At 37.8% G+C, this 24009-nt stretch overlaps 1 protein-coding gene across 1 annotated transcript in view; it reads right to left on the reverse strand.

Moving 5' to 3' along the window:
- mapkapk2a (MAPK activated protein kinase 2a) overlaps positions 1-21238 on the reverse strand; it is a 29300-nt gene extending 8062 nt beyond the window's left edge. The window contains exons 1-2 of the mRNA XM_007561240.2: positions 20464-21238; positions 5516-5655 (exon numbers count right to left, since the gene is read on the reverse strand). Of these exons, the coding sequence (XP_007561302.1) occupies positions 5516-5655; positions 20464-20676 (353 nt within the window). The 5' untranslated portion in view covers positions 20677-21238. The remainder of the gene's footprint in view (positions 1-5515; positions 5656-20463) is intronic.
- Between the last annotated feature and the right edge of the window lie 2771 nt (positions 21239-24009).

Raw genomic sequence — 24009 nt, forward strand, 5'->3', positions numbered from 1 at the left:
AAAAAAAAAAAAAAAAAAAAAAAAAAAAAAAAAAAAAAATGAAACAGCATTCTTACACACACATCAACCTACACTGTTTCACATCCCATCAGCAGTGTGAGGGTGTTTAACCATCTGAAACCATAAACTAGAGACTTACTCCACATCTCAAACGACTATTTCTAATAAATGCAGACCGAATCAAATTGAAATTAGTTGTTTTATACATTAATGTGTCTTAATTACCAATGTTGGATTAAGGAGTTCTAAACTAAACTATTTGTAACTGAACATGTTTAAGATAAACACATCTATGCTTGTCTAGGTTACTTTAATTAGGAAGGGATTAATTTTGGAAATTGTGTAGAGACCCTGGCATTGTGACCCTTTACACAACATGGGTCAATTGTTCAAAGTGCCTAATGTAGGTCAGACCCAATGACTCATGTGTCAGGTTGCAGAACAATCAGGTCATCAAGATAGTTCTCCAAGTGTAATATTCTAGGAAATGTTTTGATTTCATAAGAAAAACTACCTTTTTCTTTAATTGTCACAGAATCTCTCAAGGAAATTACTCATCACTTGCTACACCACTGCATGAGCACCTCAGCTCACACGTCTGCCTTTGCGCAGCGAGGACAACCACACAGCAAAAAGGATGCACGTGTGACAACTTTATGGGGGTTTGGCGGTTTTAAAATGCAACAAAGTGGAAATGGAAAGGAAATAACAGTAAGTTGTTTAGAGGAAATGGGTCATTTTGCACCAAGGTCATGCTGAGTAAACTTACAATAAAAGCTGAATAAAATTAACCTTTGTAGGCTTAAACTTTGCCTTCTTAATGCTAGCACCTGTGGGCTGTACAAATAAACAGAAACTGAATCATTACAATGATGACAGCTTCACGAAATAGTGAACTGTGAATCTTAATTAAATGATTCAACTCAGACCATAAGGATCAGACTAAGCTGAAAAGTCATCACAATGCATTACCGATACAATAGTCACTTATGAACAAATGAATATTTATCATAACAGCCTCTCCCCATCAGTAAATAAAATTAAATTAGCTTTAAATGGTAAAATAATAAGCCTGTGAAAAAGACAGTGAAATATAAAGTGTCTGTATTAAAGAATATTTTTCCACATAACTTATGATCTTTTTTTCCTCAGTTTTTATATGTTAAACATCATGCAAACAAATACAAAGTTGCTGAAGCCATGTTTTTACTGTGTGTGTGTTTTTCACAGATAAATGTAGCAAAATTAGCTAACCAGACAGATTCCTGCTATTTAGTTCATTTTCATACTTATTCAACATCCAATGTATTTCTGGGAAGCTCACAATATAAAGTACAATAGGGCTGAAACGATTCCTCGAATGATTCGAGTACCTCGATTATTAAAATTTCTCGAGGAAAATTTGCCTGTCTCGAAGCTTCGTTGAGTTATGTTTTATTATTTAGCATACCGTGTTCCAGCAGACATTATTTGTGTTGCGCGGAGCTCTGACTTCCGCCTCCGAGTTGTTGACAAAAGCCAACTGTTAGCAGCATAACGTACAGTTTTCAAGTCGGCCGGTGGGGATTTTATTGATTGATGATGATGCCCGGGTTTTCATCGTTTTTGGGGACCAACAAGCATCATGGTGCGATGCCTGGAGTACGGCAGCCTTTCTCCTCCGGGCGCTGCTGGTTTGGAGCGAACAGCGGGAAGAGCGCTGAGGAGTATTTATACAGGTGAGCGGATATACTGAACATGGCAGGCAGCTGAGTAGTTGATGCTTACAGTGTAAGTGTAGCTTTACGGACGAACCGCACAATAAATTTCATATCATCCCGGTCTGAACAAACAGGTGGCGGAGCGCATCGTGGCGGTACATGGCTGGTAGAGGAGTTTGAGTGTGACGAACGAAGGTGCCGTAAATATCCCGTATTGCTCCCCCTGGTCTACCGGTCGTCTTTCTCCCCCTGACTTGCGTTCGGCTGTCCCCTGCTCCATTTCCTCCCCAACTTACGTTCATTCGTTCCTTCGCCTGCCCCCCACTCCAGGTGACATTTCCCTTATTGTCAAACTCAAAGCTCGACAGGTATGGGGCAAGGGGAGAGTTCATCTGTTAAACTCACTGAAGATGAATACAAACTAAAAGCTGGATCATAGACATTTTTATAAGTGTATTTGTGAGCCTGCCTCCATTATTAAATTGAATAGAATTTCAGATTTTTCTATAACTTTTCTTCAGGTTAACTTAGAAAGTGATCTATTATTGTCACAGGTTAGTTTTCTAATCTACAGAGAAGTAACTATTAGGGATGCTTAAATATGAAAATTGGACTGATATTGATATCCGATCGTAACACCGGTGTGCCAGATTTACCAATATTTTATTTGATAATTTTTTTTTTATTCGATTAATCATAATAATAATCGATGGATTACTCGACTACTAAAATATTTGTTTACGACAGCCCTACTCTGCACATTAAACCACACTGACCTGTAACAATAAAAACTTCAGACTAAAGATGAAATGCTAAGCTTTAATCACACTTAGCATGCACATCCCTTCTGGAAGTAGAAACATTAAATGGGTAAAAACGAAACAAATAAAAAGAATAAATGACTCACTGATCGTTTGGTCAGCATCACATTGCATGAGGACTAACAGACTTGGGCTTTTTATGACTTACGATCAAAATTGGGTTTGTAAGTCAGCCTGCAAGACACTTCCGATAGCACGTAGTACAAACTGATTTATTCACCGACCACATGTTGTGTGGGCTGTCATTATTTCAAAGACTGGATACGTTTTGCTTTAGATTTTCAAATAACATTTCTTAGGATATTCTCTCACTGTAAGTAACTTAACGTTCTTAAGGTAGCAGGAAATATGTTTATTAACTGTAATAATAAACATATTAGTGCATAAGAGTAGGTGGACCTGCCGGTTCACTGGTGCGGTCAGAACCACTTTGAACTCAACCCACAGGAAAGAGGAGCTGACGGTGGACGTCCACCTAACACTTGGTGGACAAAGTTGTTCTAATTCTATTCAGATTAAAAAATCGTCAAAACCGAAAATGTGACGAAACTTGTTGATACCATCTAGACTTCTGAAATTGTAGATTTTCAAAAGTGATTACAATCCAAAATGTTCAATGGAAACAAATCAGATGGGTACAGGTAGTTGGCAAGTCATTTTGGGTTATGTTAAAGACGTCTGCGAAAATTCATCAAAGCAAAGCGAAACAGAAGCTGGGAAAGGTGTGAGGTGAAAGAAAGAGAAAAGCTAAATAGAGCAAAAATCAGTTTGCGTGTCAAAGTTCTCTGATGTACGATTTGAAGGGGCAGTATAATGCATTTTCCAGGCACATAGTGCTATTCTATAGCACAATAAAGTACCTCCGTTACATTCAGTTGTTATGAAAATACTATATAAATCAAAAGACTTGGAAGATGTTTGACTTCGTAATTTACTTTATAAATGCCTGTTCTTTCCAAAACTCCACCTTCAGGACTTCATCACAACATGGCTTCTCTCCTAAGTCTAACAACGTTTTTAAAACCATTTGACTGAGAAGTGGCTCATATGAGCTCAGCAGATGTACAGCTCCACCAGGTGTTTGCTAATTGCTGCTGGCTAGTTTAAAGGAGCAGAGTGGGGGAGTCGAGCAGTAAGGATGCTAGGAAACTGCAACTCTGAGGAGGAGCTGCACCTCAAAGGCACCTACTACTTGTTTTGCCACTGGAGATTAAAAAATTTCTCAAATCAAAGCAACACTCCAAGAATGTTTTTTTATGAGGGAATATTGTGACAAAATGACGTAAAGCTCAAAACAGTCTATTTTACATAATGGTGTCCTTTTAAATTGTTGAAACATGCTTTGAACATAAACTAAAATAGGAAAATTGATGGGTTTTTGTTTCTTCATTATCAACTTGCAACTCTTTAATTTTAAATATTTAACTTAAAAAAGAAATGAGAAAAATCCTAATAAAAGAAACTGGATCAGGAGTCAGATTGTCATTGAAGTCAAAAAAGTACAAATTGAAAAATATTTGAAATAATACTGTAAAAAGTGCCAAAAACCTGACATCTCTGAGAAACGGAAACAAATTGCTTCCACTTCCACTCTTACGCTAGCGAATGAAGCATGACATGAACTTGACCCTTGGTTCCAATGAAGGAGGGAATGTTGGGCAAGTCGGAAGAGCTACGGATGTGATTTATTTTGCCCAGAATAGATTTTCCTGTATTTTGTTAGGACAGTTTAAGCCCAGTTGCCATTGTCAAGCTCAACTCTAGCTGGTGAATGTCTGGTTCGGTTCTACTGAAGCTTTAGCGTGGCCGTTGGCAGCGTGTTCCTCAACGTTTTGCTGCTGTGATTATGAGCAGGAACGTGGGCGAGCCATGAGAGCTCAGGAGCTGTGGTTGGTGCTCCGATGAGGTTGTTGGCAGCAACATTCAGCAACTGAAAACCTTGAGGTTGTGGTTTGCATGGACTCAAATAAACCCAGATATTTCATTTTATCTTATAGAAATTCATATCTGGCCCAAACATAATGAAAACAATTCAGGTTAGCTGATTGTTTTTGCTAAATGTACAAATTTATCTATATTGCAGCACTTTATTTTCACTTTTACGGACGTGTGCAAGCTTTAGATTCAGGTGATGAAGTCAAACGATGCAGTGCAAAATCCATGCACGAACATTATTGAAAACGAAAACCCAAACAAAGAATAAAACGCAAGTCACGTCAAACTAAGTTCCGGTGTTTCAAGTCAGTCAGTGCAAAACTTGATCTGACAGAACGTTAACCAGAGCTGCACAGTTGCTCGTCTTTTCGTCGCATTCTCGTTTTTCTGAGTCACGTGTTGCTTGCAGGGATGTGAAATCACAGTTATTTCGCTCCAGAAATAACTGGAGCGAAATAACTCCAGTTATTTCGCTCCTGGAGCGAAATAACATCAACTTGAAGCACAAGTTGATGCATCAACTTGTGCATCAACATGCACAAGTTGATGCATGTGCTTCTGGTTTTGCTTCTGATTACGCCCTACCACACTATCAGCTTTCTGATAGCAGACGACATATCCGCCAGTCCACACTGTGGTGGCTGAGACGTTGTTGTTTGGATCTTGAAAGGTCCAGCCTTCGCCTGCAAAATGCAGTCTGCTGCCAATAAAATTAGCTTGCGAATGATACATGGCAAGGTGCGGCCTGTTCTACCCCCCAGAGTGGTAGAGGTAGCAGAGAAGAGCCATGCAGGATCTGCAACTGGAGTTGAGTCTGGACAGGGCTGAGTGGGGAGGAACCAGTTAAAGCTGCTCTCATGGAGAAGAAGCTGTAGACACTCTGAACGATAAATAATGTAGACATAATATGAAGATGTTTGAATTTTCAGCTCAAACAGGAACAGAAATCTTAAAATATTGCCATTTTGATGAGTGAATAAATTGAATCACAAAGTGTTTCACCATCTATAAAGGAGAACCTCTGTTGAATGAGGGTCTGTGTAGAAACTGTGCACTCACCACTCCATGACAATAAGGAGACACTTCTTGCCCTGATAGAGGTTCTCATAAACATCAATGATGCGCACAATATTGGCGCATGGGGAAGCCCTCCAGTGCAGCTCCACTTCCCTACGTGCCTTGGGACAGTCCTGCAGCATCTGAGCACAAACACAAAAAGAGTGAGTGTGACGAACAACACGTGTACCATATGCAAGTATTTATTTATTGAACATGGAACAACCTGGATTACAAGAGTAGTGACAGAGTAACAAAAAGATAAAATTCAAAGTAGTGAAGTTATTTTCTGTTTTTCCTCTTCCATTTAGGCATTTAAAAAAAATGGCCATCTTATGACAATGTTGCACGTAGCATGAAGCAGCAGCAACCTGGAGGTGTTATGCTGCCACCAGATGGCGAAATGTTAAATATACAGGAGTATTTTTTTTATTTAGACTTGTGAGCAGGTGGCGCCCTCTGTCTGCGGCACTTTGTCAGCACATCGTCTATGACTTTATTTCTGTCAGTCCTTGTAAAAACGTCTACATGAAAATAGCAGTCAGTAATTAATTTAATGTTTGTGACCAACAGAACAACACTAAAATTCAACAGCACTGTCTGATGCAATAACATGAATAATTTAAATAGGCAAAATGTTTTGAGTTTTTTTATATGAACTGGAAGAACACGTATGCTGAAGAGTAAACAGTGGATAGTCATCAGCTCAAACAACCAACAGCAGAAAGAGAAAGTTGTGTCTCGCATAGCAGTAAAACACCTGATCAAATAAGGATGTGACCTAGGAACACCTGCAAAACACACACACACACATCAATCACGCATGTGTATTCATCTAGTCTGGTAAATTTATGCATAAACTAATCAGTTCATTAAAAGTAAGTGAAGATGACATGACTTTTTTTTTAAACCAAAAATTATTTCCTTACAATTCATTTAGTGATTATAATATAAGCTGTGTAACTGAAAAAAAGACTAATAATAAATGAGTGTCTGCACATATTTCAATTAGAGAGACATCATGCTGTCCTGCAATTAACACTTATTTATTCTCATGTGTAAAAAACATATATATATATATATAAAAAAACGGAGCCTGGACAATGAGCCACAGTCCATCTACTTTGCTATGTTACATTCCAACCCGGCCCACTGTCGTAATACAATAGAGTGAGCTTCATTCCTCTGAGCAAAAAGTATCTCTGGTGCTTCACAACACACACTGTCAGTGGACTTGTGTGCTGCCAAGCAAGCAGTTTACAGAGGAAAGCAGCTGTGGCTGTCCAAAATGGTAGAACAATAAAAGAAACAACTTAAGTTAAGCTTTAATAGTTTGCAGGTTTTAGCATTTGAAGTACAAAAATATTAGCATCTACGAAGGAATAAGGGTAATTTACAGGCATTATTGTACCAATTGAGAAAATAATCTCAACTAAATGTAGGTCAATATAATACACCAAAAAATGTTGTAAAACAGAAACTTCACACACAAAGTGCTAAATATCCACATTTACAGAATAGCACAGAGATTAGAAGCAAGCTTTAACGATTATGGGAATATTTCTTAACCCTGAAATAAATTACTTTCAAAACAGTGGTAATGGTGCTGTTAAGTCTGAGTTACACCCTTTAATTTCTCTTTAGAATTAATTATTTTTCAAATTTAATTCAACATCAATCAGATGCAGGCTGTAGGCACAAGCAGACAGCAGTCAAAATAAAGCAGCCGCATCTGAATTACCAAAAAAGTGTAGCTGTATTTTAGACTTCATAACTGTGCCAGGGAGGCTTTTGGCATGCATTTCTATCCTTGCTACATGCTGAATACATTATTAGTCATTTTCCAAGAGCCACAAGTTTCCCAGCAGCTTAGTTAGTTTTTAACAAATGAATTCAGTTTTCAGAATAATCTGAAACATTCGGAGACTACCGGCATTGTAGTCTGTTTGTATTCAGAACGACAGACAAAAGAAAAGCAAAGTTTTATCCAAATTCAGACAGAATGAACATTGTTAAAAGTGTAAAGCATGAATTAAAAGAAAAAAAAAACAATGTAATCCACCCCACTGGGGGTATACCTTCAGTCTGTTGACTTGAGCATGTAAAAAACCCATGAAAGAGTGAAAACATTCTCCTTTACAGAAATTTTTCTTGAGGTGGTCTAAGGTTCAGTACCTAAAACTTAAAATCTAGAAGCCATTCTGTGTTTGCTTTTTATTTAACATAACTATTTAATTGCAACTCAACCAATGATTTAGACAAAATTGTGAAATATTTACTTTTATTACCAACCTGTTAAAAAAATGGATTGTTGGGACAATTTGCCAAGAAAAACCAACATCCCTGCTCCAACAAGCCTGAGTCAAAAAAAAAAGTTGAATTACTTTCCCATTAACTATTAATTTGATTCAGGTGTGCTGGAGCAGGGATTTATCCAAAGTAAGCAGGACAGCAGGACTGGTGGAGTGGAGCTGAAGACCCCTGAATTATTCAACTCAGTTTAATTCATTTAGCTGGTGAGCCAATTAAAACAAATGAGTCTTAGAAGACCCAAAGATCCCTAAAATCTCTTTAACCTCTGGTTAGCAAAGAATTTCTGGTGGCAACTAAATTAAAGAATTAAATGTCCCTCTAATCTATACGTTAGGGCAAAAGAAATAGATTTATTCTTCAGACAGAAAAGACTAGAGCCTGCCAGAATAATACATAGCAACAATTACCAGGAAGATGCAGTATGGAGGGTTTGGGCACACCTATGTTTTATATCAACACCACACATGCAGCCCAGTTTGACGAACCTTAAGGGCAAAACAAACTACAGCCTGGCTTGCATCTTTCTAAACAGAGTAACTAGGAAAACACAAAAATACATAATCCACTTGGACATAAATATAGCAAAATGCACTCAAAAAAACAACAAACAAAAAAAACACAGCACTGTACATCTATTCTTATATCAATTCTTTTGTCTTTGTAGTTCTGAATGCATTTCTGAATATATTGGGTTTGTGCATACTTTTTTTGCTTTGTATTATAAAACAAAAAAATCATCATACCATTTTCCTATCATAGCAGCTTCATAAAAACAAACAAAAAAAATATAAGGACTGCATTAGCAAATATTCAAACTTCAAACTGCATTAGCAACTATTCAAACTTCCTTTGGTCTACAACCATATTTACGACAACATTGTGGATCACTTAACACCCAAATCAAAAACAGTACAAGTGCTGGTATGACAAAACATCACGATAAAAACAATTGAACCACAGGCAGATGCGTTGCTTAGGGGAAAAAAAAATAGTTACGCACAGTGAGATATTTTGGACACTTTGCATATTTTAAGCTGAAATGTGAGATTTCAGCTTAAAACAGAGAGAAGTGAGACGACCATGTTTTGACCAGAACTGCACCATATTTCTCTATTAAAAAAATGAAAAAAAAAAAAAAAAAAATCTTAAATTGTTTTCCCATCACAACCTAAAAGTGAAAGTAATATCCCATTACATAAAAAACTTAAATGCCAACAAAATCTAACAAAAACACTCCTTCTGTCCGTAGGCCACCTGCAATGCATATTAAAAGCAGACTCCTGTGACCTCACTGCTGGTGTTTGTGCAGCGTGCCCCCCCACCGCCCTCCAATCATCTGTTGTTTGCCCTTTTGAGCTAAACAGTGAAGCTTATTAAGAAGGCGGGAAAAGATGGCGGCAGATGGGCACACAATACACTTCCACAAGCCCCAACAAAAGTTCCCAAGGGCGGGCCAAAAACAGCAGGAGGCGAGAGGCAGTTCAGCGTAAGAAGACCACTTCCTCCACTTGCTGCGTTGTCACAAAACGGCTAGTTAAGAATCACACTGTGGATGAAGGTGCAGTGAAAACATGCAGGGAACTAAGAATATGCAGAGGTGACGGGTTAAGCTCAGCTCAATCAGAAAAGCTTCTTATGCCGACAAAAAGAGGCTAAACAACGAGCTGCCAGAGGAAGATGCAGTTTGTGCTTTTGGCTTGTTCAGTGTAGACTCATTAAAGTCAGAAATGTGTTTGTGTCGTTGGGGTATTAAAGGCATTTGTTAAGCATTTTTTAACTGTAAACAGCAGAAACCAGGTGTTCACACATGCTAAAAAAACAAACATAACCTTTTTTTTTCCTCACTGACAATAAATCAAACCGTTTCCTGTTCTATAATTAGTTGTTTTTGTTTACTTTGTTCAAATTCATAAATTCACAAGCATTTACTTTTATGCTGTATGACCAGGACCAAATGTTTTGAGTCTCCTTCCAGAAGTTTCTCACAAGAGTTTGCTGGACGTTTGTCCCATTCCTGAATATGGAACTGATGCAACTGAGTCAGGTTTGGGACATGCTCTCAAACACGGTTTTAGTTCTGCACACAAATTTTCCATAGTGCCAAAATCAGGACCGTTTTGCATCTATTCGATTGCAATCACTGTGTCTGGAAATACCAATTTGTACCCAAGCTTTAACTGCAAAAAGAACCAAACAGGCAAAGTCTGTTAGCTTAGTCTTAAAAGACAGTAAGAAAAATAGTTGTTTTTTACTATTTTTACAATGTGTATATTAACATGTGGTTTGAACTGTAAAACTTAAAAAATAAAATAAATAACCTCATGAAGATTGACTGCTTAAACATGAACAGCGTTATCTGTCATTTCTAGTTATCCTTATCACGTACAGCCTTGCATTTTATCTTCAAAACCTCAACAACGCCCACTTTCTTTTCCATTAGGAGCTTTCGTTCTGTATCAGGAAGTGAGATGACAGGAAGTGTTGCAGCCTTGGTTGTTAAACAACTGGCAGTTGCTCCCTTAGCCAGTGTCCTAACGGAGGAGGAAGTGAGAGTCTACTACATCTCCATGATACGGATGTGTTGATTTAGAGCCAACGCTGTAACACTTTCTGTCGTCTCACTTCCTGATGCAGAACGAAAGCTCCTAATGGGAAAGAGAGTGGGCGTTATTGAGTCTTTGAAGATCAAATGCAAGGGTGTGCAGGATAAGGATAACTAGAAACAATAGATAATGCTATTGATTGAAGTAAAACAGAATAAAAGGTACCAGATGTAATTCTGACCCAAACAATCTCCACCCCACGATCTGGTCGGACCTCACTAACTCGGCCCTTTGGTAACCTCATGATTCACGGCGTGGACCGCGTTTTGTCACCAATATCTGTGAACTATATCAGTGAACCACACATGGGTCACTTGTACAAATTAAAAGCATGTGTGTTAAATGTTGAACTGCTGACCTGACTCAGATTGTAGACGTAGTGCTCATGTGCAAATACTGAGCACAGACAAGAAAAAATAAAAAAGCCTTTCACCTCCCTTTGATCATTCATTCATTATTTCCTACTTAGACAGCACTAAAATGACTGCATAACAGACGTCACATAAATCTGTCGTCCTCACAGAGTTACTATCTGCTTAATCACAGCAGTCATTTCAGGTATCTCAATAATTTGAGGCATTCCTTGTGAGATAAAGGACAGCACCAAGCAGGTCAATCTATTTCCATTGTACACTTTCCAATAAATTATTCTATTTGTTGAGTTTTGTGGAAATGTTTAAAACAAAAGCAACATACTTTTTTCTTGCAATAAAGTTTAAGTGGAAACTAAAAATAGCCTCCCTTGGGTATTTAAAAAATAATAATAATAATGAGGATGTTCTGCTAAAACTACTGAAAAGTGGTGGCACCTATACTTAATGCATGCCATATAACGATTAAAATTTGATAAAGTTAGATTAGACGCTTATCAAGTGTAGATCTCACTATCTTTGCCCTTTCTAGTGTTTACGACTGAACAACTTCAGTTAAATTTTGAGGTGAGCGTTAGACTTCCTGAAAAAAACAAGCTTCAAGGTAGTTTCAGTATTGGTCGTTTTGGCTACCATTCATAACAGAGCAGCAAGACTGGTTATTGGTTAAATGACCTTTGCAAAGAAGGGGAAAAATGCTTCCTTTTACCGTTAACACCATTCAGCACAATTTAACCACACTGCTTCCTTATCAGGAACTAATCCCAAGTAGCAAATAACGTGCAGAGAAAGGCTTTCTGAAGAATACAAGCATAAAGTTTTGCTTTAGAAGTTGTGTTCATTATATAAGAGTTGTTATATTTTTGAACAAGTCCAAGTTTTGGTCTTTTTTTTTTCTTCTTTACAGTACGACAGTTGCATCAGCTTGGAAATTACTCGGCCACACAACTTGCTAGCGAGTTTCTTTTCCATCTATCAAACCACATCCTTACAATTGCACGTCCGCCCACATAGAAAGTGGTGGTCTGCACAAGTGTGTGAGTGGCTCCTCCAGAAGTCACACATATGATAAACACAGATTCTAATACAAGCATGGCCTCAGTTTGGACTAATAAGAGTTACTAATTGTCTACAATCAAAATATTCACAATTCCTATTAGTAAGATTTATGTAGGTCTGTGAAAGTGTCACTGGTATTCTTCTTGTGCATCATGTAGTTTCTCCAAATCTGAACAAAAGGCTGCCAAAGAATACAGTAGCAATTCCTTGCTACCGTGACAATTCCTGATGTGTCACTTTCCTGACACACCAGGAAAGTGACACATAAATATGTAAAACAGAGAAAGAAATGTATTCATTTTCAACTCCCACCGTTAGTTTTCAAGGATGGGAGTTGAAAAGTAAAGGTTAGTTACAAAAGGCAGAGCGGCCTCAAGCACCAGCTTCACATTTCAAATAAAATAAAGATTAAACACTTAGGACAGGGAAAATACAATTAGGAAAAAATGAATCATCCTGAATTCCAAATTTCAGTATCAAAAAGAAAACTACATCTGCTGACCTGGTTTAACTTAAAAAACGAAGCGGTGTTTATCAGATTTTACAAATCCTTCAATCTAACCTCAAGATGGAAAAGTCTGTGAAAACCTAATACCGAAAATAAAAACCATACTCGAATGCAAATCACACAAACCCTAAAGTTTAAAGGCAGTGTTGTTCTTACCGTCAGTGAACATCAAATACATCTGGTTTCTAACAGAAAACGATTTAAAGGGAATTGTGTCAATAATGAATAGCACAAAAAAAGTGTTAATGATGATAACTTGAAGAACCATTAAGGAAAAATACCTTGTTCTCCTAACCTATGAATGTCTTATGACCAAAAGACTGGGATTTCCCTCTTTAGGGACAGAAAAAATAGAAATGTCAGATTATTAAAGATAAATGGAGTTACGATTTTACACATGTATGAAAAAACAGAGGTGAAAAACTGTTCGGAGGGCTGACGTAGCACCTCTACGTCTGGAGATTTTTCCTCTTTTTGTGAGTGATATATTGCCACAGTTACTTCACTGTAATCATGTTAATGTTTAATCAGACAACAGTGTGAAATCAGATGGATTTATTATCCATGGGCGTTGTTATGGCTGCCAAGTCCTCATAAAACAGTGTCTAGGTAAAATCAGTTCTACCATGTTTCAAAAGGCTTAGTGGTTTAGTGGTCATAAATTTAAACGGCCTAATATATTCAGTTCCTCTTTTTTACACCAGCTTGCCATGTTTACCTGCAGTGACCCTTGAAAGCATACGCAGCCATGTTCAAATGCCAGTTTTGTTGTGATGTAAAAAAACATCGGAAGAGATGTATCATTTTAACTTTTCCACATGTGATATTTATGCTGTACTACTTGATGTGAAAAAAAACAAGCCCATCTAAAGCACAAACATAAAAGCTACAAAAACCTGGATGACTAAATTTGAACAGATTTAAACTCAACTTTGACTCAGATTCAGCATTTAATCTTGTTTAGTTCAACTGTATCGAATTGAGTTAAAATTGAATAATATTCACATGACCTAAGATTTACCTGATATTTGCCAGCTGGCATTTTGTTACATTGGATCAGTGGGATTACAAGACAAAGTCAAAAGAAGGGCCAACCAGTCACCTCTAACGGGAGAAATAACACTGTTCATACTGTACAGAATCTTACATTTTATGTATTTATCTTATTTTTATTTTATTTTTCATATTGTAATTTGATCTGTGTGTATGTGTATGCTGCAACTGCACAGTAATTTCCCAGTTGGGATGAATAAAGTACTTCTATCTATCTAGAAATGAATTTAAAAAAAATAAATAAATAGATGAGCCAGAAACTGGCGATGAAGGCTTCAAGTAGCTCCACAGCAACATTGGAGGAGTTGCAAAACTTTCCAACAAGTGTTATTTTTCTTCATGTGACAACAGGCTTCTGGATTCTCCATGTGTCCACAATAAGAAAAAGTTGCAATGCAGGATTCTTCTCTTCCAGAGAAAAACACCCAGACCTGGTTAAAATCTCTCAAAACCTTGTAGCTTTTATGATCTCATAAAAGCAAAGTTGAACTTTTGAACCAGAAGCTGCGTTATTTGCCAAATGAACATTGCTGCGCATTACTGAGACCGTGACACTGAAACATGGAGGTGGCTGAATCAAGTCTGGAGTTATTTATTTAAAGATTGTCAAGGTGGGAAAAGTCACTAATATTTCCAAATACCTACAGGGTTTAACACCAAAACATCAAAAGTCTGCAAACAAGCTGAAGATGAAAACGGAGTTGCTTTTTCAGCATTACAATAAGTCCAAGTTGTTTTCCAAAATGACAGAAGATGGAACTCAACGGTTTAAAATTGCCCATTTAGAAATGAGAACCAAATCTGTGGGATCACCAGAAGATGGCTTTGGACAAGAAATGTTCCCACAATCCCAATCTGATTGATCTGTTGAACCATTTAAAGGTGAAGTGGGAAAATATTAACAAGTTGTGTGATCCCAATACACTCTCACCACAAAAGGTTGGAGGCTAAATTTGAGTCAAAAGATGCTCAATGAAAGGATTAGTTTAAAGGTTGACTCACTAATGCAACTCGATTTTTGACTCTTTAACACCTTTAAAGATGTTTGCGTTTCAGCTAAATTGTACAGGATAAATGTGAGAAGGCTGCACTTGGCTCATTTTGCCTCACAAAAGCCAGACCTTTTAAAAGGTGTGTTTACACTTTGGTAGAAAACCATAAGGAGCGATTTTCACAACTTTTAAACGTGTTGGATATAAGTTGTAACAATTGTAGCCACTCTGCATGGTTGTTTGTCTTTGTGTTGTCCTCTAACAGACTAGGGACCTGCCCTTGGCGAACCACGTCTCTAACTACAAGAGACGGGCGCCAGCCCCTCTCTCAATCCTACGTGAACCAGCAGGTACAGACGCTAGATCGATGGTTGTTTTCCTAGCTGTTTATTTCAGGCAGCCCAGTCACACACCATCCCCCTCCTGCTGCCCACCCATGTATTTACATTTTACCCCTGAAGAGTCGTCACACCGCATAGCTTCTCAGCTCAATCTAACACCATGTTCTTTCCAAATACTTCTAGATCCCTTCTCCGTAGCTTTGATAAACAGATAAGGCCCAAACAGTACGACAGAGTCCCGCTGCATGGCATGTTAAACCAGCCCAGGTTATACAAACACCGACAGTAAATGCGTCAGCTGCACTCGTAGGTTTTCATTATGCATCACATCAAGGATCCATAGAGCCAGGGCTTTAATGTGGAACAATCCTGTTGCCTTTTATTTGGGTTTTTATGGTCTAATGTAAACAGACTAAATACTAAAAATAATTAAACTTAAGTTTTAAATGATAAAGTTGAATATTTTCACCGTTTTTGGTGGTTATTTAAAAGAAAAATCTGGAACAAAATGTATGGAGTAATAATGAAAAAGTCACATTTCTGAATCGAAAATTGTTAAATCTGTTTTGATATTTTAGAGGAGCTGAAATGATGACTTTAAATTTCGACTGAAGAAAATTAATATACAAAATGGATTTGAAATCTTCAATGGTTAATTATTATTTATCACAATAAAATGCAGCATTCTTCATTCCTGGTGTTCCCTGAAGTCCAAATTTAAGGTGTAGCCAAATAAAAACACTTAGAATTTGAACACAATACATGTTGAATTTTTTACAAAAAGGGTTCAATATTACGACGTATATACTTTAGAAAGTAATTACTTTCACCTTTATGCTAACATCAGGGCTAGACATATACAAGACAGCGACATTTGTTTTACTGGTACTTTTTAATTTAGTCAAATTAAGTCCATCATCCACATAAAAAACTGGTTTGTTGGTTGGTTTAGGTATGGTTGGTTTAGGATTTTTGTTGTTTTTTTGTTTGTTTTTCACTTGACGACAACATTTTGCAGAGCTTCAGACATCTAAAAACATTTCCGTAACAAGGACACATTACGGGCAGACCAATCAACACAGGAAGCATGTATAAGGTCAATCAAAAAGTTATTGATTTTTAGAGAGGCCATATTAGGTGTGATACAGTAGAAGGCCATAAATTATTAAGTTTAAAGGAAACGTCAGTCTGCCAAGCATTTGCCGGGAATAAGGTATAGACACAAGTGACTAAATAAGAAGTTTCCGTCATAGTGTGAGGTTTACTAAACCTAAGAGAATATCCATATAACCAGATTTTTTCCAGATAAAAAGACTGCATTATTCTGCAAAACCAGAACAATATGTGGTCCAAGAAATGCACATGCTGTATCAATACAACTTTACAGGTACTTGATCCTGGACTCTCATTGAACACAATGGATTAGACCGGACTGGGTTAGCACAACCAAAGCAACATTTTGCAAAGTATTTCACAGCATGACACGCTGCTGTTGAGACATTTTTTTGTCACCTTTGAGTTTTCATACATTAGCACAACCACAAACAGAAACTAAAAATATTCGAGAGACAAGTCTGATGTCTCTGAACACTTACACATACATGACCCTTCTGGTGTGTGTTACTTATGAGAATTTATGAGAGCCGATAAAAACGCAGCAGCATTCCTGATGTGCTCTTGCCTTACACGTTTCATCCCTTCTTGCAGTTTTTGGGTAATGCAGAGTTTAGAAATGAAAGAACTGGGTCAATGCTGTTTTATTTTTCCTACGCTGTCTGGACACCATGATAGGGAATAACACCCACTTCACTGTCTGAATATTTATAATATTCTGCAAAGCCCCCCACTTCCCTGAGGAGCTCTTGGGTTGCATCAGAAACAACAAATTATTAAAGAAATATTTAAATTTTTACATTCTGTTTAATGTGAACATTGTTAAATGTTCGTATCTTTATGACCTTATTTGGTAACTGTCCAAACACGTCACAGCTGGATTGTATAGGTCACTGGAAACTTGCTTTATGAGCCAAGTTTCAAAATATACCCGTGCGTCTAGGAATAAAAACCAGAGCTTCACAAAGAGCCATTCTTTCTATTAACTGCATTATCAACCAAATTTTCCATCTCTGGGACTGATACAATCTTATAAAAACAGGTATCTGTTTCTTGTTTGGTTGGTTTTTTTTTGTTGTTTTTCCAGGGAGCAGAACCAGTGTCATCAGGCAGAGATGTGATATATGCAACATCTGTGAAATGACTCGTAACCGTGCCCACAACACTATGAAGCAGCTAATAATAATAAACTGTATTTAAAAAAGGGACAACACAACTAAAACATAAATATTAGTATTTGATGCACTGTACCAGATTCAGGTTTTTTTTAACATGACAGACAATAAGATTCCTTAATTCAAAATGTCTAAAGTAGCACATGATTTTTCCCCTTTTGCAAACTTTTTCTAAACATTACGGCCTATTACTGTCAGACCATCATGGGAAAGCACATTTATGTATAAAGGGACTGTGAAATGGAGATTAAGGCAGCCTTCATTCAAATAGTTTGGTGTTTGGAAGAAAAGCTCAGTTTTTAATTTAGTTTTTTATTTCTGCTTCTTCCTGTGTCTTCTATGCCAACTTTCAACTTGCACTGCGATGGCATTTATTTTATGTTATTTTTTTTTATAAAATGCACAACTGAGATTTTGAAGTAAAATAATGAGCTCATACAGATAATAAACCCAGAGTTTTATGATTTTTAACATGCATTGAAATTATAAATCACAACCTGCCATGTTTTATTTTGTTTTTCCTCATTTAGCAAGTAGGTTATTAGTGACCCAACTAATCTACTCTTGGGAATCTACTCGAGATGTGCCGATCGATCGGCCACCAATCATAATCGGCCGATTTCTTTGAAAAAGTGTATGATCGGTGATCTCTGTCTCTTGCTGCCAATCACCAAAACCGATCACATTTATCTCACTTCGCAGCTCATCTCCCTTTCCCTTCACGCTGTGCAGCAACAAACCTTGTCGTGTGGAACTTTAACGCTCTGAGTAAATGGGAAAGTTTGTGTGTTGCGGCGGGAAATTACCTTGGGGGTAAAGCACCTCAAAATGCATCAACACAACAAATATAACATGCATTAAAAAAAAAAAAAACACTTGACGGAGTTTGGCTACATCAAGGCTCAATGTAGGAGAACATCCGGAGGGGATAGATAGCAGGTAAAGCAGCCCACTACTACCAACACTCACCAGGATTAGCATCACGGTCAGAAAGCTAAACAAATAACCCGCAAAATAATTCAGGTCTTCGAGCTGGCGGGCAAAGACGCTGGTTCAGCTCTCGCTACTGGTAGTAATATTTCACAGACGTAGCGCCGCTCAACCTCCACCTGCAGTGAACTCTCACACCAAATGTCAACTTAAAGCTGCAGAATGTAACTTAAAAAAAAAAAAGATTTTAGATATATAATAAAATATGTCTATTATGTCTAAATTAGGTCAATTTATTGCCAGATAATTTTTCCATTTTGCCAGATAACATGGTATCATTTCTACCAAAAGTGAAAAATTAACAGCCATTCCAATGATCAGTGATCGGCAGAGATCGGCCTCATGGATGATCGGTATCGGAATCGGCAGCAAAAAACCTGATCGGAGCATCCCTAGAATTTAGTTTTCAAATCCCATAAACAGCAGATTACACAAAACTTAGTACTTATAATTGGCAACTAAAAATATTATGTTGAAATAATTTTGAGGAAAACGCTACTCTGGTGCTACTGTCTCTGCCGATCTCTACAAGATCGGCAGAGAGACCTACATAAATCTTAATAGGAACTTCTCTTGTTTAACACACAAGAGAAGTTATGACCAGGGTTTCCCCAGAGTGTGACTAATTTGGAGATTTTAATACATAAACAAAAGTCACACAGTGCTCCTCAGTGCAGCCCAGAAAAAGTTCATTCATCCTTATAGATCTTTGCTAAATGTGGACATGCATCAGTCTAGTGTGCGTTTATCTGTAAAGACGTCTGCCCCTCATTAATCATTGACCAGGCAGAAAGTGATCTTCAGGCGTTGTACCTAATGCAGCGCGTCACATTGCATGGGTTTTATTCTTATCACCATTTAACTCAAATATGTGCAGCTCAGTAAGCAAGTGTCAACATTTCAAGGCGAGCTGAGGAAGAACCTGTTCTGAATCGATTCCTCAACAGCGCTGGAATGGTAATTATGTTCAAGCGTAAACATGACACAATAAAACGTCAATCCTATGACGTTTAGCTCACAGATACCTACTCTATCACCAGGTTAGTAATCAGAGCTAGTCATGGCACGTTTCCATCACATTTCAGCAGGATGCAGTTGCTGACGCTTGTCGATGATGTGATTTAAAAAAAAAATGCATTTAGACCTGTACCGTAGAAATGAGTCAGTAAATAAGCTAGTGGAACTCCAATTCTTTTCCAAATTATTGAAAATACTATAAACAAACATCACTAACACCAACACTTCAGTTACCCGTTGCCAAGCGTTTCAGAGCCAGGGAGGTGATTAGAAGTAAAGTCAGGGGAAGTACAGAGATGTGAGAAGATATGTGAAACTGCATCATCACCAGTTCAGTTGGCACAGCAAGGCTACTTTGTGTCATCCTTTTCAGTTTTAAGTTGCTGTGATGGAACACCATTAATTTGTATTAGAAGGGATTCATTTAGGTATCTGAGCAATTCTGGTTGTGTATTTGCAGAGGTCACTGAATAATACTTTGACAACTGTGTCAAAAAACAGGCTGAAAATGTTCACTCGCGCTTGTTTAAAAATATTTGCAAAACTGTTTTACAGTGACTGGAAGCAGCTCCAACAATGTGAGATATATATATATATATATATAAAATGTTCTAACAACATCTTCTTTCTTACATTTAGGGTCTCTGTAAGTCTTCAGATTCACTCTAGGACACTGATTATTTAATAAAATAAATATATTTTACTTATTTAGTACTGAGCAACTTAAATACAAATGTTATTTAAATGTATACGTTTGTTTTCCAGCTATTAGATGTTCTTTTGCATCTGGGTTTCCTTACTTCAGCACCTTCCTATAGTAGAAAGTAAACTTTAGATCACTTTATGTTACTGATGAAAGGTTTGGCCAACTATTGAAAACTACCCTGTGAAATTTAACCATGGTAATGGTTGGTAACAAGAGTGCTTTGGTTTTAATTCAATTTTAAACCAGTAATTGTTCTGCATGTTTATGGGCAAGGCTAAATGCCTGGCGATGAATTTATTTCGACAGCAGCAATTGCTTTTCTGCATCACAGAGCTAGTAGTTTCGTCACAACACAATGACACCCAAATTTCACAACCAGAGTTTCAAATCACTGAAAACAAAATACAGCAGCCAGTGAATGAATGAAGTTATGCATTTAACTCACTGATACATCTATTGGAAGGGCCTCTTGTGGAAAATTAGATATTTTGGGGGCTGGAAATTAATTTTTAAGGCCTTAGAGAAAAGCAAAAATATTATGGCTCTTATTAAATTAAGTTTGAGACGTTCAACAACACGTATATCCATATCAGTGTTGATAGGTAGAAAAATAGATCTTTGTTTTTATTAATGATTTCACATCAACTAGATCATCTATAATGTCAACTACAGTATTTAACTGGGTGACATATCGGACCACTGTGGCTCACCTTTAACGCATATTTGTCACCGGTCTTCCTCTGGAAGATTTCCACCACCTTGCCATTGATCCCCAGCCCCAGCACCTGGCCGGTGATCTTGTACTCGTCTGTTATGGCGTTCTTCTTGATCTGTAGGTGGGGTCTGGCGTGGAAGTGGCCCGTGGGGTTCTGCTGGCCCGCCGGGTTCGGAAACAGTGGTTGGTTCTGAGCGTTAGACAGCATAATGTCCACAGTCTTGTCTGACTGAGCTGGAGGGATAACTTAGCCGTCCCTTCTCGACAATTCCGCGCCGTCGTTCTCCTTTTTTGATCAGAAATTGAGTCTTCCTGAATTCGCTGGCCTCTGACAGACTAAAAACGGTGAAAAAATAAGACCCAAAGTCTAGCATGGAATAATTCTGATGCTAGGAGTGAGTAAAGACCCTCAGTTAGCCGATAAATGCTAAATTAGACAGTTGTTAGCATGCTAGCTCGAGTCTATTCTGTGATCTATGACTGTCGGCTAACAAGTGAGCTATAGGTTAGCTTATCCATCTCCGGTGGTATCCGCCTTCCACCGGTTCCTCAAAAAAAACGCTGGAGGAACTTCTCTAAAACATCCTCTAAGTTAGCTACAATGTTTGGTTTCGCTTTGGACAAATCTCGAAATCTAAAAAATTAAAATAAAGACGACAGAAACCAATGAAGAAAGGACAAATAAACAGAGAAAGTCCGACACCCACTGCTTCGTCAAACACACTTCACTTTTCAGTGGACAGGCAGCCAGCAGGTTTTACTCCTCACGTCATAGCTGTGTGTTTTTTTTTTCGGCGCTTAAAGGAGAAGTACGACAGAGGAAACGACACAATATTTAGAGCCAGCTATCAGATATTTAAAACCAACAAAAGTAAAGCGTGTCTTTTTCTACATGTCTTGTTTATGTATCGTGGTATTCTTTGTAAATTGGTCTTTATGTCGTCGCTGTATTGTCTAAAGGAAGAGACCCTCTAACAAAGATAGTACCAACTAGGGGTGGGGGGGACAAAAATAGACGCACTAATCTCTGACCATAGGCCTGCAGGTTACCTCAAGGTTAGGGCTCTTTTCTACCAATCAGACCGCTGTTTCAAAGGAGACAGAAGTCCAGTCATTTACAGGTGCATCTCAAATTGTTGGAATAATTCTGCTAAAAAAGTGAAATGTGTGCACGTTACATATGGACTTCAGTATTTCAACTCTCTGTTTCCCTTAAGCTCAATGATTATGGATCACAAAGCGACAAAAATTTCTCAATGTGAAATGCTCTGCTGTGGTGTACACAATCTGGAGAAAATATTTTCCTGCATTCTTTGGCCCTTAATTACATACCAATCATAAAATCGGACCCTGACACCTCCCGGAACCAGATTTGGGTTTGTTGTCTCAGGACAACATTGCGCTACAAGGGGTCTAAAACGGCAGTGTTTTCTACAGCGATTATGAGAAGTAAATACAAATCAAACAAAAACTATATCCATAAGAAAACCCTTTTTTTTGACAAAAATAAATCAGACATAGTTCCAACTCACCAAATATAAAATAAACAACTAACTTTCATTAATAAGTGATACATTTAAGCAAATTACTAAAATGAGCATTTGTGTGTTTGTACATGTGTAATGTTTGGCAGAGTTGGAATCACTAAGGATGTTGAAATCAGTCTTTTTCCCTACTATATGTTAAACATCAGGAAGGAATTGTTTGTTGATATGAAAAAGAGTGTGTATCATGTTTTTGGCACTTGATTATAGGCGTATCTGGTTCTCACCATCTGTTTATCTGATTATCTATGGATTGCAGCAACCAGATTCAAATCAGTCGTTATAGTTAGGGGTGCAGGTTCTTTTTTTAAGAGTTTGTAGTTCTGATTCTTTGGTAGAATTTGAGCCAAGCAAAGGACAACATTTCCATCAGCTCCCGTATCTGGTAGATGTGGTGGTGGTACGGCTCGCCCTGTGTAGATTTTCAAGTTGTACAGAACACCATCTGCACCAGCCATATAAAATACCCTGCAGACCTGTATTTTTGGGTTTGGCAGGTATTGCTTCAGTCTTTCCCTGCCTTGGAATGGGACCATTTGTTCACTGATGACCAGCTCATCACTCCTTGGGACTGAAGTTAGTTTTGAGGATAAACAAACAATGAAATAAGGGTTGTACAGTGGATCCTCATGTTTTCATTGGGAATGACCCCAGTTTATGAACCATGCACCTTTTGTCCATGAAATGATCTTGCATCCATCTCCTGTTGCTGTTAGTCAATATTACAATAAAAAAAATATTGGCTGTGATAATTATTTTGTAATCAACTTCATATCAATGCACTAGAATAATACTGTCTGAACAATAGGACCCTAACTGTGCAATGTTGCTCTGAGGCAACAAACAAAAACAAAAAAACAGTTTTAGCATATAAATTATTTTTAAAACATTGTCTTGAAATGATCTCCAATGATTCTTTACATACTCACAGACATAAAAATATTTTTAGTTAGAGTCACCCAAAATTTAAACATGAAGAAAAGTGATGTATAACTTACAAGTAGGAGGCAAGGTGCAGCATGCAACTCTGCTTCGTAAAAAAGACTGCTCCTCTTCTAAGAAAAAGGTCACATGAACCTCAATGCCTCTTTTATTTGGACAAAAATATGTCCAAATAAAAGTCATCCCCTCAAAAAAATAAAATAAAGGAGCAACGTGAGGTACAGATATGTGGTTTATTGCCTGAAGGCAACGCCATGACACAGAGGGTTGCAGAAATGTTTGGTGGAGGGAAAACCAGCTGGAAAGAAATGCAAACCCTCGAGAGGATTATAAAGCAAGAGGTTGGGGAAGATTAGAAAAAGGCCGTTTGTCACTGGCTCTACTCTACATGGCCCACTTTTTTACTGGTTTTTCCAGTCTGACACCTGCTTTTTTGGTCCTTACTCAGGAGCAGGAACCATCGGAGCTGAGCAGAGCATATAGGTGACATGAACAGACTGCTGTTCACTGATTGGCCATGAGGCGAGTCGAAATCCGAAGGTTTTCACTGCGGTAGCGTTAAGGGAAGTTAACAAAACTCAAGAGTGACTATGGTAATATTTAGAACCACAAAGCAAGAAACGAGTATTTTACTAATGTATTTTACTATTTAAAACGCAGCATTTTGGATTACACACCATTAATTAATCAGCTTCTTAGACCCATATACTGTTCTCCTAAAACATACAAAACACCACCACCATGAAATGGCTCATGTCGTAGACCTAATAGAAAAAAGGGTCCCTAACATAAATCCTCCTGCAGGGTTTTGTACTTTAAAGTCTGCTCACAAGTTCTTAGGCACTTTGAAACAACATTGGGGCCCAATTAACTCAGTTTTGGGATTACCAAAACAATATTATACTGTATTTTTTGCAAGCATGGTGCAACGATCCTCCTCTCAGCGAGTTTGGTACTCCGTGTGCCAATGGATTACAGAGAAACCCTAATCCTCACCATTGTCCCAACACAAAGCTTCCTCTTAAAGCCCGAAAATGTAACTTCTCCAGGCAAAC

This window comes from Poecilia formosa, unplaced genomic scaffold (assembly GCF_000485575.1).
Source record: "Poecilia formosa unplaced genomic scaffold, Poecilia_formosa-5.1.2 Scaffold124, whole genome shotgun sequence".
NCBI lineage: Eukaryota > Metazoa > Chordata > Actinopteri > Cyprinodontiformes > Poeciliidae > Poecilia > Poecilia formosa.